The 17278-nt window shown below is 42.0% G+C and overlaps 1 protein-coding gene across 1 annotated transcript in view; it reads left to right on the top strand.

Moving 5' to 3' along the window:
* Nucleotides 1–16918, top strand: part of BAIAP2L1 (BAR/IMD domain containing adaptor protein 2 like 1) — a 166314-nt gene extending 149396 nt beyond the window's left edge. Inside the window, exons 13-14 of the mRNA XM_077449044.1 lie at nt 2481–2533; nt 13975–16918. Of these exons, the coding sequence (XP_077305170.1) occupies nt 2481–2533; nt 13975–14050 (129 nt within the window). The 3' untranslated portion in view covers nt 14051–16918. The remainder of the gene's footprint in view (nt 1–2480; nt 2534–13974) is intronic.
* Nucleotides 16919–17278: the final 360 nt, after the last annotated feature.

Raw genomic sequence — 17278 nt, 5'->3', positions numbered from 1 at the left:
CGCTGCGCGGGCGCGCGCCCGCGCGATCCCGCTGCTCCTGAATGACGTTCCCAAACGTCCTATCAGGAGCAGGCGGCTCCCACCCGGCCGTATATACGCATTGGCCGGGTGGGAAGTGGTTAAAGAATTGCAATTCTGGCTCCTAGGGTTGCAGCAGCCTTATGCCCTAATATTACAGCTTGCTTTGAGGCCACTCTGAAAAGCAAAACTTATTCCAGGTTTGCACACTGAACCCACCAGCAGGTTTCCTGCTGGAAAATAATTGTGTTGAGAGATGGGAGGAAGCTTGATAGTGAGTCTAAAGGTTGAATTTTTTTTTTACAAAATAACAAACATGTCATACTTACCTGCTCTGTGTAATTGTTTTTCACAGAGCTGCCCCAATCCTCTTCTTCTTGGGTGCCATGCTGGCGGTTCTGGCTCCTCCCCCTGCCAAGTGCCTGCATAACAAGCCTTTTGCTATGGGGGTACTCAAGCAGGCTCATTCCTGAGCCACGATCCTGTGAATGGACATTGTGGGCCCCGCTCTCTCCTCGTTGGCTTACTGGCTATGATTGGCAGGAGCCAATGGCTCCCACTGGTGTGTGAGCCAATGAGGAGAGAGAAACCCGGCGAGCTGCTGCTCTCATGCACATTATCCTATCTATGATGGAGCTCAGGCAAGTATAAGGGGGACAGGGGGGGGGGGAGCTGCCCCCAGAATGTTTTTAAGGTGAAAAAAAACCTTCTGCCTTTAGAACCACCACTTTAAATGGGTACTGGGCAGCTACAGCTTCTCTTCTAGCTTTGTATAGGCATAGACGAGATAGACATTTTTTTGCCCCTATGAAAAGCCATAGTAAGGCCTAATATTTGAAGACACAGTTCACTTTTTAGGCACCAGTTCAAAAAAAGGATATAGATCTGAAAAGACTGCAGAGAAGGGCAGGTTGAATGATGAGGAATAACAGGGCAAACCCCACCCATTGATACTTGACCTTTACTTTGCTTCCCCACCCAACCACCCTTAGTAAACACCCAATACTCCCAGGTATACCTTCTCACTTTCCTCTCTGGTTGCAGTACTCAGACCCGACATGACATGGAGCATACACAGGCTCTGACATGGAGCATACACAAGTTTTAGACCCCCCCCCCCCATAGATGGGTGGGGGTTGTTCTTTGAAGAGAACCTGTTGCTTTGTTCATTCCTTTTAATCTAGAAGTGGTCGGGGTACTGCCTGGCACCATCTAGTATGGAAAGATGTAAAGGTCTTCCTGTTCTTTTATCACCATGAATAAAAGTTGCCATCGCAGATTTTGCCAGCAGCAATGCTAGAAGGGAAAAAAATGTGTGATCAACCATTTAGATTTAGCAGTGTTGGCTGCTTAAAGAGGTCAAAGTGACAGCAAGTTGTTGAGAAATGCTCATCGAGAATGTCTACCATAAACTTTGAAACCTTGTATGTTTTGTAACATTGCCACATGTTAGGCTTCAATCATTGACACAAAAGTACATTGTAATATTGATAAACGCATTGCTGATGATGCGATGGAATGTTGTCTTTTGATGTACTTTGGCTCATAGAATCCAGGTTATTCTCCTTATCTAACATAAAAATGTGTAGAACTTTGTGCGTCGTATAATCACATAAAATACTATATAGCAAATGTAATGAAATAAAATGCCATAAACCAGGAATAGCTGCTTATCTGAATACAAGATGAAATAAAAATATGAACAAAATTGTCTTGTGCTACACCTTTAGGAATTATTATAGTGCCATCCAAACTAGCACATCAGTAACGCTCATTCCAAACATCAACAATCTGTATAGTTTTCACATGTGTGAAAAAATGTATGCATACGAACAGTCCAATTTCAATAAACATCCAGGAAAAAGTCACTCCAAACGTGTGCCGCCTTGTGTTTTCCACCACCAAAGTCCCTATCCACTCCTTACTAGAATATAAGGAACTCTAAATCTCGAGGCCATTAGCGAATACAGGAGAACCACAGCATCTGCTGAAAAACCGATGTCTCTAATCCTGCATCCAGCTTGACCATAGGTGTGTGTATTAAAGGTCATGGGAGAGGAGGCAGAATGTACCAAATAGCATAATATAGTGTTTAAAACCACACATTTATTAAAGTAAAAAAGAGGTACACGCAAGCTTAAAACGGGACCATTGCAAAAAATGTGTTCCAATGAGTCCAGGAGATGTGATCAGGTCAGCAGCTAGTCACCATCTAATGCTAATAAATCTGTATGTCTATAGTATAGTATATGTTCTCTACAACAGCTTTCAGTATATAGTTACCATTTCTGATAGGCTGTGGACAACTTATGTGGCATTTTGCTGCCATCTACTGGCTATTCCTTGACTTGTGAAAAACGTTTTCATTTTATTAGGTGATAACTTTGGGCATTCAACAAACTTTCTAGAAATAAAAAATTTTACTTTTTTTTTCACTCATGCTTTTTTTTCTGCTTTTCCAGAAACCAGCACAGAAACCAACACCCAATGGGGTTATGAAACATCCATACCTAAGGTATACATTTTCTTCCCTTGCTTTGAAGAGTGATATAGAAGCTGTTATAGCTGACCACACTATCCGAAAGTGCCAATACATTAAATTAAAGGGTAACTCCACTTTCATGGGGGGGGGGGGATGGCAAGTGAAAAAATATAGCATATATAATTGCGACAAGTCATATTGTAATGAAATGTTATTAAAAATTACCTATCCTTTTCAATCTGCAGCTCTGCAATTTTCTCTAAAATGCAATATGGCTACCTGGAGGTGTTCTGTTCACAGAATGTGTACAGAACACCTCTCAGAAACATAATTTCCTGCCTGTGTGATTGGCTCACTGCTATTCCCAGATTTTGAGCATCCCCTGAAACAAAAATTAAATTTTTGGTTAGGAAACCGATAGGAAATCCCTGCAGGTGCAGCACTTGATTGATAATTCTAAAACCACTCCCATTAGATTCACTTTCCCACATGGACACAGACAAACACAAAGGGATTTCTTCAGAATAACAAAAGATAGGAATTAGCAACAACGTTTCTTAAACCCTATACATGCATCACTCAGAGGAGAGTGTTTTTTTTTTGTTGTTTTTTTTAAAGTGGGGTTACTCTTTAGGTAAATCTGACTTCCCACTGACCTAGCTTGTTGCAGAATTGTTTATAGTCAGTGACTCGGTTATTAGAAAAAAGAGGTAGAGTGCCAAAAACTAATTTGATGGAGTGTTAGGTATTGATAGAGCCACTGTAGGAAGTGCCAACATGTTTTAGGGATCAGACACCCTTTCAACTGGAGTATAGTCAAACACAAAGTGTAATAAAATCCACCAAGAAAAGTATCTGTACCAGCAAATGATAGATAACGCCTAAAAAATTGTAAATATTCATCCAAAGCAGCAACTAATATTGTACTAGGAATACTTGTATAGATTTGTCACCATATTATAAAATCACAATTATTTTGGTAGGTCCAAAATTAATAAAAGGTAAATGTAATAATGAGAGAGAAGGCTTGGCCTGTTTGGAAAAGGCCAGGGATCATCCTCTAAGTTTGAGTGTGTCTATGTACAATATGATGTATCAAGTAATTTTGTGCAGTGCTAAAAAAATATATATATATTTCATATAAGTGTCCTTAAACACTTGACCTCCGGAAGATTTCCTCCTTCCTGACCAGGCAATACGGCACTGCAGTATTTTAACTTAAAATTGTGCTGTCGTGGGACACTGTACCCAAATAAAATGTGCCCTTTTTCCCCATAAATAGCTTTCTTTTGATGGTATTTGATCACCTCCGGGGGTTTTTATTTTATGCACTATAAACAAAAAAAATATTTTTTGTTTCAATTTTTTTATTTTATATATACAAAAAGCCTTACATATAAAAACATTCAGAAACAAATATACTATTTTGAAAAAAAAAAATCATTTTGCTTTCTGCTATAAAACATATCCCATAAAAAAAAATCTAATTTTCTTTCTCCGTTTAGGCCAATATGTATCCTGCTATATCTTTTTGGTAGAAAAAATCCTAATAAGTGTATATTGATTTTGCGCAAAAATCATAGCGTCTACAAACTAAGGGAAATTTTTATTTAATTTTTTGCGATATTGCATCGGGCAATCAGGGTTAACTGTGTGTCTCAGGATCAAAGGGTTAACTGTGTGCCAGTGTTTTTCTAAACACTGGAAAGTGCTTTTACTAGGGGAAGACATGGATCCCTAGTCCCTGCTTAGCAGAGACACATGATTCTTACCTTCCCTCCTGTCAGAATGGCAATCTGCCTTGTTTACATAGGCATATTGTCATTCTGTCTTTGTGGCTATTGAACGGAGGGTGCCAGCGAACATAGAGTCTGCAGTACCCACTGATTGGCCCCCAATGTGTGTAATCACAGCTGGAGTGAGCCGCGTCCAATACCCGGAGGTGCAGGATCCTGTATGTATGTAGGTGTATGTATATATTTATTATCAATCAACTATGTTTGCTCTTTTTAAATCATAATGGCAGCAGAAACTACCCAAATGACCCTGATCAAAAGTTTACATACCCTTGTGCTTTTGGCCTGATAACATGCACACAAGTTGACACACAGGGGTTTGAATGGCTATTAAAGTTAACCATCCTCACCTGTGATCTGTTTGCTTATAATTAGTGTGTGTGTTTTAAATGGTCAATTAGTTTCTGGACTCTTCACAGACCCTTGCACCTTTCATCCAGTGCTGCACTGATGTTTCTGGATTCTGAGTCATGGGGAAAGCAAAAGAATTGTCAAAGGATGTTTGAAAAGGTCGTTGAACTGTATAAAACAGGAAAGGGATATAAAAAGATATCCAAGGAATTGGGAATGCCAATTAGCGGTGTTCAAACTCTAATCAAGAAGTGGAAAATGAGGGGTTCTATTGAAATCAAACCACGGTCAGGTAGACCAACTAAAATTTCAGCCACAACTGCCAGGAAAATTGTTTGGGATGCAAAGAAAAACCCACAAATAACTTCAGGTGAAATACAGGACTCTTTGAAAACGTGGTGTGGCTGTTTCAAGATGCACAATAAGGAGGCACTTGAAGAAAGATGGGCTGCATGGTCGAGTCGTCAGAAGAAATCCATTATTACGCAATTGCCACAAAGTATCCCGCTTACAATACGCCAAACATACCAGAGACAAGCCTCAAACCTTCTGACTTTTTGGCCACAACCATAAACTCTACACGGAGGTGGATCGATGATGTTTTGGGTATGTGTTCAAAGGCACGGGAAGTTTGGTAAAAATTGATGCAAGATAAATGCAGTATGTTATCAAAAAATACTGGAGGAACATTTGCATTCATCAGCCAGGAAGCTGCACATGGGACGTACTTGGACATTTCAACATGACAATGATCCAAAACACAAGGCCAAGTCAACCTGTCATTGGCTACAGCAGAATAAAGTGAAGGTTCTGGAGTGGCCATCTCAGTCTCCTGACGTCAATATCATTGAACCACTCTGAGGAGATCTCAAACATACAGTTCATGCAAGACAGCCCAAATATTTACAGGAACTGCAGCCTTTTTGCCAAGAGGAATGGTCAGCTTTACCATCTGAGAAGATAGAGCCTCATCTACAAATACCACAAAAGACTTCAAGCAGCCATTAATGTTAAAGGGGGCAATACACGGTATTAATGACTGGGGTGTGTAAACTTTTGATAAGGGTCATTTTGGTAGTTTCTTTTGTGATTATGATTTAAAAGGTGTAAACACAGTTGATTGATAAGAAGTAGCTTCAGCCAAACGCTAACCATGAGTGAAAGAAAAGTTTGTTATTCATATTCTCAGAAAAATGGCCAAGAAATCATAAATTCTGCCAGGGTATGTAAACTTAGGAGCACAACTGTATACATGTGTGTGTATTTTATATATATATATATATATTTGTGTGTGTAATATATATATTATGTGTGTGTGATCATGCACACAGCGTCCGTCCTATAGCAGTGAAATTGCTATAGGGCGGTCGGCAACTGTTTAAGCAATACACATGAGCCCACCTTCTATCTTTTAAGATCCTCCATGTTACAAATAAAGTGAAAATAAAGTTAATTTACCATCAAAGATTTGTGCACTTTTATACAAAATCTCCTGTTTGTGACAAGGTGAACACCTCCTCCAACACCACTGACACACTGCTGCTTGCAATACATTGAGGTTGATTTACTAAAACTGGAGAGTGCAAAATCTGCTGTAGCTGTGCATTATAGCCAATGAGCTTCTAACTTTGGCTTGTTCAATTAGGCTTTGACAAAACCTGCAAGTTCATTGGTTTCTCTGCAGAGCTGCACCACAGTTTGCACTCCAGTTTCAGTAAATCAACCCCTACATATGGCAAGCAGCAGTTCTCTCATCTGGCATTTTTGTTTACTTGTCCCGATCCCCAGGGAAGCAGCTATATTCTTTTTTATCTATGTGATATGCCGGCTAACATTTTATTTTTATTTTTATGTGAGTATGTGAATTTATCTTATGAAAAAAGTGTTACAGGGAGAGCACTAGATGTGGCTTTATCATTTTGAGGGGCATTTAAATTTGAAATGGAGTGGAAAAATATGGGAAAGGTGTTAAAGCAACATTCTTGTTACCATTGGGGGTGGAAGTGTAAAGCGATTGCTGGTTTATTTTTTGGTGTATAATTTGGATTTACGTTGGAGGAGGTGTTCAGCTTCTCAGAAACAGAATTTGTATAAAAGTGCACAAGTCTTTTAAGATAAACAATTTTGTCACTTTTTTATTATTTTGTCACTTTTCACTTTATTTTTAACATGGAAGATTCTAGAAGATAGAAGGTCGACTTTATTATGTGTATGGTTTAAGGACCATGGTATAATTACATTTTTAGCACTGTACAAAAATTTGATACGTCCTATTGTTCATCTGTGGTTGATACACAGAAGTGTGCTAGCTTGCTATTCATATAGGTTCTCCTGGGTCAGTTTGATACAATGGAAATCATACTTTTTTTTTATTTTTTATTTTGCTTTATTTTACGGAGTAGTCGAGGTGAGTTCTGTCCAGGGAATTATCCCAGTCTTTTCCGGTGGTAGAGGATCCTTGGTCCTGGCTGCAAACGGGTAATTACTTGGAGGCTGGGACGTTCACATCTGGACTTCCCCATTTCTGACATAGGAGATTGAAGATGTCAGGATGAAGGACCCATTCCCCTTGATTCAAGGGGTGATGGCAATTGTCCACACCTGTAATGGAGATTGAAGATGTCAGGATGAAGGACCCATTCCCCTTGATTCAAGGGGTGATGGCAATTGTCCACACCTGTAATGTAGACAGCAGAGAGGACTGGACAGTGTTTCTTTGCCCGTGAGATGATCTGCCTTACTTCCAGCTGCCTGACTTCTGATATCCCCTTGGTGGTTGATGTAAGCCGCAGCCATGGCATTGTCTGATTGGATGACCCCGAAAAATGGGGGTTCAGCGGTTCATAGCTAGTTCTTATTCTGACCTCCAGAATGCTTTCTTGGGTGACCATGTGCACTTAACTGTGAGATCTTGGAACACTGCTTCCCAGGGGAGTTCCTTCCTTGGCTGAAAAAAGTGCATAGGGAGGATGAGAAGGAATGTGTTTGATCCAGCTCAAGATATTGGGGAGATTAAAACCAGTCCACTTGCATTTTTTATTTTTCAAAGCCTAATTGAACAAGCTAAAGTTATAACCTCACTTGGACCTGGCTACAGGGGCGGACTGACAACTCATGGGGCCCCAGGCAATAGGAGATCATGGGGCCCCCCCTGTGTCCCAGCCACACTGCCCACATTACATACATTGGTCTCTACCCCCTTTAGCTGCAGAGGCAGCAGCTGAGGATGTACACATGCTGCGGCAGGAATTATACCCCCTATTGCTTTTGGTGGATGATCATGACCCAATCAAGTGAATAGGGCCACTCTGCAAACGCCCTGCAACAATGTGTAATGCACGCAGTAGCATCATGCTAGTGTGGGATCCAAGGGGATAAAGCAAGTTATGTGATGAGGCAATACAACGCCTCCTTATAGCCTGCTTTAGCCACTTAGTCGCTGTACTGGATAAGGTTGCACAACCTTTGCAGAGCAAGCCCCATGAGAAGCGTGACAGGGTGTATAATTTCTGCTGAGGCTGCAACATGTGTACACTCCTGGACCCCTAGGATGGAAGCAGAGAGGGATTCCTGGGATGGGTCCAGAAAGGGGCCCCTGGGATGGGGGCAGAGGGGAATCCCTGGGATGGGGGCAGAGGGGAATCCCTGGGATGGGGGCAAAGAGCTGCAGACGTGATAAGACAGATGGTCAGATGCTGCGGACATGATACAGGAGGTGGACAGAGGCTTCGTACATGATACAGGAGGTGGACAGAGGCTGCGGACATGATACAGGAGGTGGACAGAGGCTGCGAACATGATACAGGAGGTGGACAGAGGCTGCGGACATGATACAGGAGGTGGACAGAGGCTGCGGACATGATACAGGAGGTGGACAGAGGCTGCGGACATGATACAGGAGGTGGACAGAGGCTGCGGACATGATACAGGAGGTGGACAGAGGCTGCGGACATGATACAGGAGGTGGACAGAGGCTGCGGACATGATACAGGAGGTGGACAGAGGCTGCGGACATGATACAGGAGGTGGACAGAGGCTGCGGACATGATACAGGAGGTGGACAGAGGCTGCGGACATGATACAGGAGGTGGACAGAGGCTGCGGACATGATACAGGAGGTGGACAGAGGCTGCGGACATGATACAGGAGGTGGACAGAGGCTGCGGACATGATACAGGAGGTGGACAGAGGCTGCGGACATACCACAGGAGGGGGACAGAGGTTGTGCACATGAGTGTCCTCCTCACCTTAGCCTCCTCCTCTGTCCACCATCATATTACTTCTCCACATTATCAGTGTGCTGTGTCGTCCTCCTGTACCTCTTTCTCCTCTCCACAGGTCAGGGCAGCACAGTGCTCTCATTTCTGACCATATATGCAGAAACAACTGGGCAACAGAAGCCGCTTGCAAACATCGCCTTACGCGTATGTCTTTTAAAAGGAGGATGCCTATTTGGTGAGGCACTTGACAAATTCACCAAGATGTCACTTCTACCTACTCAAAAAGGAGGGTGTCCTATTGCTATCTTCAAGCTTCAACTTTAAGCCCCTGTTCACAGCCTATTGCCGGCAACAGCACAGTCCGAATCAGGGCGGCGCAGCACCGATTCCTAAATGTAGTTCCTGCACTACTTTTGGCAACTCCGGGGGCAATTTCAATAGACATCTGTGCATGAACCCACACAGAGGTCTTTGAAATTGCCCCCCGAACGCGCAATGAAATACAGGTTTGAAATCCGACCTCAATGCGAACGAGGTCTAAAGCCAAAACTCAGTCCTTCCATTTGGCACAAGACTTGGAATACAAAGTCGTAATGAAGGAAACCCTCGTTTCTAACAGTGGGGGGGGGGGGGTGGAGACCGTATCGGAGACCCTATAAAAGCCAATTCTGGTTTAATTTGAGTCTTCAGCCAGACAGATGTGTCGGCTGGTCACTCGGGCCTCCCGGTGGGACTCAAGAGCCGCGGAAGGGAGGACGTCCCCTTCCGCTCGTTAGGATAACAGCCGAGGTGGCTTTTAGCCGCATCGGTTGTGATCAATAAAAAATATATATACGTGTGTGTGTGTATGTATATATATATATATGTGTGTGTGTGTGTGTGTGTGTGTGTGTATGTGTATATATATATATATATATATATATATATATATATATATATATATATATATATATAAATATCTCCCGGGGTGATGCCTGTAGCCGGGAATGCATATTTGCTACAGTCCACGTGAATGGGTTAAATCTTTTTTCAGAAAACAAAATTCGCTTAGACCAAATTATTACAGTTACTTATATAGTGCTGCCTATTTAAGCAGTGCTTTACATATATAGGGTACATTCACATCAGTTAAATGTTCAGATCTTAAGATCAAAGAGTGACATCTCTTGGTGAGATTCTATATGGGAGTTTTGGTAGCCTCATTCAAAGCGTTACTCTTCTCTAAATATTCTATTTAAGGTCTTCCTAACGCACTGGGGTTTACTATAAGTAGTGCACACAGAATCTGGTGCAGTTCTGCATGGTAGCCAGGCAGGGGCGGACTGACCATTAGGGCAGTCGGGCGCCGACCGAGGGCCCGGTGTCCAGCAGGGGGCCCCACGGTGTTTGCAACCGTAGAATTAACCCCTTTGGAGATGGTGTCATGACTTGTTCTAGGAAATGAGCATAAAGAGGAAGGCAGAGACCATTGTTTGTAAGTGCTCTGCCAAGTTTCAATTCTGGAAGATCCTGTTAGTTTATTGCCCTAGTCCAATTAGCTGTGGTCTGGCAAACAAATTACAACAATAGCCAGTTGCAGAGCTGGGCTTGCAAGATTAAAGTAAGCTTTTTAATGTGTCAACTTTTCTGTCTGTGGAATCTTTAGACAAAAGAACATCTGTAGGGACAGTAAGATGTAAAACTAAGATGGCAGGGGCTTTTTGGGGGGGAGATGCATATGAATTTTATTGCACACAAATGCAATATAATACCAAATTGTTTGTAAATGGATGCCTAACGTGTCACGTTTACACCCGTGGGACAGTGCCAAACTATGATACCTAAAAAATCTGCATAAAAGCCTTCAAAGGTTACCAGTTTAGAGTTGCATAGGAGGTCTTGAGCTAAAATGATTGCTCTCGCTCTGATGTTCACGGCGATACCTCACACGTGGTGAGTTCATTGTTTACATATGCTTGTGAGACTTGCGTATGCGTTTGCATTAGGGGTGCAACGGATCGTCACCAATCCGTGATCTGAACGGGTCACCCTGTTCGGATCAGCACATGCTCCTCGGCCTTAGGAAAGGCCGCGGCTTCGCCCTAGCTCCGGAGCGGCGGCCATCTTGGTGCACTCGTCGGCCGTTTACATTGTGATCACTCCGTCAAATGATGGAGCGATCACTTGTAAACAAACCGGCGTCATGATGCCGGTTCATCTCTCCCCTCTGTGTACAGATCTGTACAGTGGAGGGGAGAGATCGGATGGCAGCAGCGCTGTGGGGCTGGATCTGTAGTGCCCACAGCGCTGCTCTGTGACAATTGCAGTCATAGCCATCCCTCCATACCCTGCCAATACCCTGCCAATACCTTGCCATACCCTGCCAATACTCTGCCATACCCTGCCAATACTCTGCCATACCCTGCCAATACGGTGCCATACCCTGCCAATACGGTGCCATACCCTGCCAATACGGTGCCATACCCTGCCAATACGGTGCCATACCCTGCCAATACGGTGCCATACCCTGCCAATACGCTGCCATACCCTGCCAATACGCTGCCATACCCTGCCAATACGCTGCCATACCCTGCCAGTACGCTGCCATACGCTGCCATACCCTGCCAGTACGCTGCCATACCCTGCCAGTACGCTGCCATACCCTGCCAGTACGCTGCCATACCCTGCCAGTACGCTGCCATACCCTGCCAATACGCTGCCATACCCTGCCAATACGCTGCCATACCCTGCCAATACCCTGCCAATACTCTGCCAATACCCTGCCAATACCCTGCCAATACTCTGCCATACCCTGCCAATACTCTGCCATACCCTGCCAATACCCTGCCAATACCCTGCCAATACTCTGCCAATACCCTGCCAATACTCTGCCATACCCTGCCAATACTCTGCCAATACTCTGCCATACCCTGCCAATACTCTGCCATACCCTGCCAATACTCTGCCATACCCTGCCAATACTCTGCCATACCCTGCCAATACCCTGCCAATACCCTGCCATACCCTGCCAATACCCTGCCATACCCTGCCAATACTCTGCCATACCCTGCCAATACTCTGCCATACCCTGCCAATACTCTGCCATACCCTGCCAATACTCTGCCATACCCTGCCAATACTCTGCCATACCCTGCCAATACTCTGCCATACCCTGCCAATACTCTGCCATACCCTGCCAATACTCTGCCATACCCTGCCAATACTCTGCCATACCCTGCCAATACTCTGCCATACCCTGCCAATACTCTGCCATACCCTGCCAATACTCTGCCATACCCTGCCAATACTCTGCCATACCCTGCCAATACCCTGCCAATACTCTGCCATACCCTGCCAATACTCTGCCATACCCTGCCAATACTCTGCCATACCCTGCCAATACTCTGCCATACCCTGCCAATACTCTGCCATACCCTGCCAATACTCTGCCATACCCAGCCATACTCAGCCAATATTACAGTGGGGGAGATGACGTGGATATTACAGTGGGGGAGATTGTGGATATTACAGTGGGGACTATATGGTGGTGGAATTTTCACATGTTTTTGCAAATTCAATTATTTGCTGAGCTGAAAAATGATCCGATCCGTGACTCTGATGCGAGGAACGATCCGATCCGTGAGTTTTTTGATCCGTTGCACCCTTAAAGCAATTACCTCAGGGATATGAGAGGCTGCGGGTAATAAATCTTAGTTGTCCAAGAAAGTCTGATATGATTTAAAAAACAAAAAGGGCTGCATGTCATGTTACTGAGAGCTAGAATCGGATGTGGAGACCAGTGTAAAAATGGGGTCCTGCTCCGAAGTAAGGGAAGTGTCCTCTAAGCAATTAGTGTGTTTGCATGCCTTCAGGCTGAGTGAATGTTCACTTGAATTAGTGCTTCGGTTCTTTTGCGCCTAGTTTCTGCCATTGCTATCCATGATGTAGGGTGCAGAAATGGGGTAAACATGCCCGAAAAGGGTTGAGTATACAGCAACCTGGGTGTAGACGGTCTTGTAGCAAATTCCTCATCGGATGGATGTGCCTGAGTACCCTATAAAGTGCTTTAGATAAAAGTGATGGTATAGTGTGACCTGTGGTGGTATGTAACCAATTAGTCGTCCACCTGTGACTACACTCTGATGGAATTTTACCCCCAAGCTTGAGAAGCTTAACACTACGCAAGTGCATATATTTCAAGCACAATTCCCAGTTTGTTTATTGTTTTAACGTTTAACAAATACTATTTTGGAAATGTTTAAACAGTGAGGCTACAGTACCAGTGAAGTACAGGGTAAACCTCTCTTACCTATCCATGTAGCTGGACCCAAATTAGGGTCCAGACTTCACCTGTCACAGTGAGCACACACCCAAAGGGGTCTTCAGAGTCTGGGTTACATAGGGACGGACCACAGCCCTGGACCTGTATGGCACCTTGCGGCTAACTACACACATTGCACTAAGTGCTGAGGTGAGCACACCCAGCAGATCCAGTAGCCGACGCAACATTACAGGCCCCTCCTGTGGCATTATAGGATTGCACCCAGAGTTTGGGTCCAGCAGAGAGATTTGTCTTTGTCCAGTCACCTGAAGATACCAGCTTATACCTCGGGGTCTATGAAAATCCAACCTGTGTCCCATACTGTACAATTAGGATATATATTTAAACAATATATGGTAGCTTTCCCTAAGTGAGTAATAGACACATGGTTGCCCTTTACTTAAAATCGTTGTGTTAAAGAAGACCTTTTTATTTATTTTGAATAATGCTAAAATATGATAAACTGTATAATAATTGAAGTTATAATATTAAGGATTGTTTCAGCCACATTCACCAAAGAATATTTTATTGTAACAGGTTTTAAAGGATAAGTTAACCTTTGGGAACATGTTACACGTTCTACCCGTTTTTGGGATGGAACATGTTTTTACTCCTGCCACCTCTCCCCGATCTGCAAACAGATGTGCATTTATTTATGTGTTTTCAAAGGTTAACTTATCCTTTAAGCCAAAGGGTATGTACAGAGTTCTGCTTTGAGTTATGGTATACAGAACACAATGAATGCTTTTTTTTTTTGCACAGTTGACTTTTTCTTAAGACAAATAATTTGATTTCTCCTTTTTACAGTGGAGAAAATCCATTTTCTACCGTCAAGCTCCGACCAACCGTCACAAACGACCGATCAGCACCAATCATTCGATAAGCAGGGCCTATTAATTTAATTATTTTTAATTCTTTTATGTTTCTTCAGTTATGTAAAGTACGGTAATTGTTTCTGTTTCTTTGTTTTTGTGTTGATTGTGCAATGATTTCAGCTTAAAAAAAAAAAAGACTAAAAGAAAAACAAAACTTGGAAGAGACTTTCTGGAATATTGTATCAATTTATAATATATAAAACTCAAGCTGTAATTAATAGCGGATACTTCCTGTAATATAAATTCTGACTTGAAGCATGTGTCCTATTACGGTCCGTTATAAAATATATGAATTGATTAAGGTGGTGATTAGCACTTTTTTTTTTTTTTTTTTTTTTTTATAAAACCTATGAATATTCTGAACTCCACAAAAAAATTATAGAAATGATTATTTCTTTAAAGGCCAATGTTGGATATCTAAAACAAATGCACTGTTGGTTCGTTAAATGTAAAGGGAAGTTGTCAGCAAAATTTTAAATAAAAAGGGTAAATACATTAAATTATTTACAGCAGTGCTAATATCCAACCAACAAGGTACTGCTAATGGCATCATTACCTTTTTAAAAGCATTTTTGAAATGTCCTTACTATCCTAGTAATGGAATTATTTCATTGTTTGCTGTGTTTTTTTTTTTTTTATAGTACATTTTTAATCAAATGTATTATTTTTATGTGTACACAAGTTTGCATTTATGCTTATTGGACTTTTAGGAAACTTGCATTACAGTTTAGCAGTTTAACTGGAAGTATCACACACATTAAAGCTAAGGTCTCACTAAAACACTAAAAACACATACCAAATTCACATGGTGCAGTTTTAGGCCCATTTCACACAGGCGATTCAATCAGGTTCCTCAGTCAGTTTTTCGGACAACCCGATCAAATGGTCCTTTTCCCTATGGATCGGTGGGAGTAAACGGATTTGTGTATGTCTACACCCACCTACCTCCAATCCGATATGGTCTGCTGAAAAAAACATAAGGGGATATTCCCCTCTGTCTAGGCGGATTGGATCGTACAGTCAGGTGTAAACAGACAGCCTGTAAGTTTACACCCAACCACCCATAAAACACAGTGGGCTTGGTCTGCGTCCGCTTTGAGTGGACACAGACCTGTCGTCCACCACCTCTGCTCTGCTCAGCAGAGGATCAGTGGACAGATCTCCTGTTGAGCAAAGTGGATTCCACCTTGTGTGAAAGGGGTCTAAACTGTAGACGTAGTTTATAATTCTGTCTGCCAGGTTTTGAGATTTACATACCTGTAGCAATAACGTAACACGTATAGGTCATGTCCCTCTCCTAACCTGTGAAAGGAGAAGCAGCAGACCAATGAGCTCATCTGTCACTCTGCTCTCTCCTCTTATGTTCTTTGTCAACATGTTTGCATGCCGCATACCCAATTGGTTCCCAGTCCTGTCCATCCCTCTCCAAGTTTGTGTGCTGCTGTATAGGGCATTACAAGATGCCAATATCAAATACTCAGTGAACAATCTTGGCTATTTACACTGTTCGCACCTATAAAAGGCACAAATGAATTCAGCACTGTATTTATGGATACATCACGAAATGTATTTTTATCTGTCTGGAGTTCAGCTTTAGGCTTGCAATGTAGCAGTGTATAACTGTTTGTTTTTTGTTGTTCATCATAATAGACTAAAGCCTCATTCATACACATGGTGGGAATATTGGACAAATGATCAACCGTTTTTTGGTTTGTTTTCATGCTAGTCTCAGATCGAAAAGCAAGAGGTTACAAAAATTCTCATACGACAGAATACATTTTTGGAGGAATTGTAATGTATTATTTTGTTTACGAACATGCGTGGTCTTGGTCTTCTGATTTTTTTGTTTTTTTTTTCAATACTGCACTGATTACACAAAAATCGCACCTTCTGGTATCATACAAGAAAAAAAATTAGTGTTCGTCCCTTCGGATAGTTTCGATTTATATTGTCCTGATCGGCTCTCGAAAGCGGTGTACTAACGATCAGATTATTGTGCGATCGCTTTGAATGCGGAACTTTTTGTCAAATTTTTTTGATTGTGTGTACTAGACATAAGCAAAGATCCAATCCATGAGATTGTTGGACATAAGGAAAGTATATGAGGAAAAGAAACTGATATCTTTGTTTATATTATAAGAGCTATGTTCATTGTCCCTTTATTGCTTCATTATGTAAGCCAACTTCTATATTTCTGGTACTTGTTACACTCAGCTGTTAATCATATCTTGAGATGCCAGTTAGAGATCATCAGTTTAAATTCAGAGGAGCCATTAAATACTTTAATGTTTATAATAAGATCAACAATATTGCACAGTAACTAATATCAACCAGTCAGCAAAGATCTTTATTCTGATGGGTTGCAGCTTTTTTTTTCTTCAGTTTTGCATTGCATTAAAAACCAGCTTGTTTGCCTTTCTGATGTTCACATTCGTTATCCATTTTATAGAACTTAAGGCACTATACATATTGCTCAGTCCTCTGAGCCAATCAGGATGATCTTTCCTCATATCACAAATAAGAGCAAATATTTACCAATACATATATTTTGATACACATGTATTCCTATCCGCTAAATACAATTTCACGTATGAATGAAATGATTGTTTTCTTTTAATGTTATTATTTTAAACCTTTTCTTTCCGTTGTACCATACTCACTCAGTGTTTAATGCTTCCAAGTGTCACAGAATGACAGCCATTCAGTTAAGTTATTTTGATTGTTATTACGTTAAAAGTGAATTGCCTTTATGTATAATATAAATATGTATATGCACACAGCCATGGCTTCATTAAAAGTATATATGTTTCTTTGAATGAAATCGGATTATGCCGGGTTGTAAGATCTTTAGAAATAATAAATATTCTCATACAAAAGCAGGCTGCGTCTGTGCTTTTATTATTATAGGGAGCATTGACTGTAGTCTCCTCTGACAGTGATATAACATTGTTAATGATTTAACAGCCCTTATGCCAGCCTCAGAAGGCTGAGATATTGTTGTACATTGGTCTGGTGTTCTGGGTCTGATAAATCTGTGTAACATTTTAACCTCCGACAACCAAATCCGTCGGATTTTGTCCGAAACTGTTGCATACACACGGTCGGACAAAGTTGACGGAAAATCCGACGTGATTACGTTATTTCGTTACGACGGGACTACGTTCACGCTAGTAGCCAATAGCTTTGGTTTAGGAATTTGATCTGAGCATGCGTGGCACTTTATATGATCGGAGTAT

The sequence above is a fragment of the Lithobates pipiens genome, unplaced genomic scaffold (assembly GCF_037356315.1).
Source record: "Lithobates pipiens isolate NorthernLeopardFrog02 unplaced genomic scaffold, aLitPip1_a1.2 Scaffold_22, whole genome shotgun sequence".
Taxonomy (NCBI): domain Eukaryota; kingdom Metazoa; phylum Chordata; class Amphibia; order Anura; family Ranidae; genus Lithobates; species Lithobates pipiens.
This window is presented reverse-complemented; position numbering and strand designations above follow the sequence as displayed.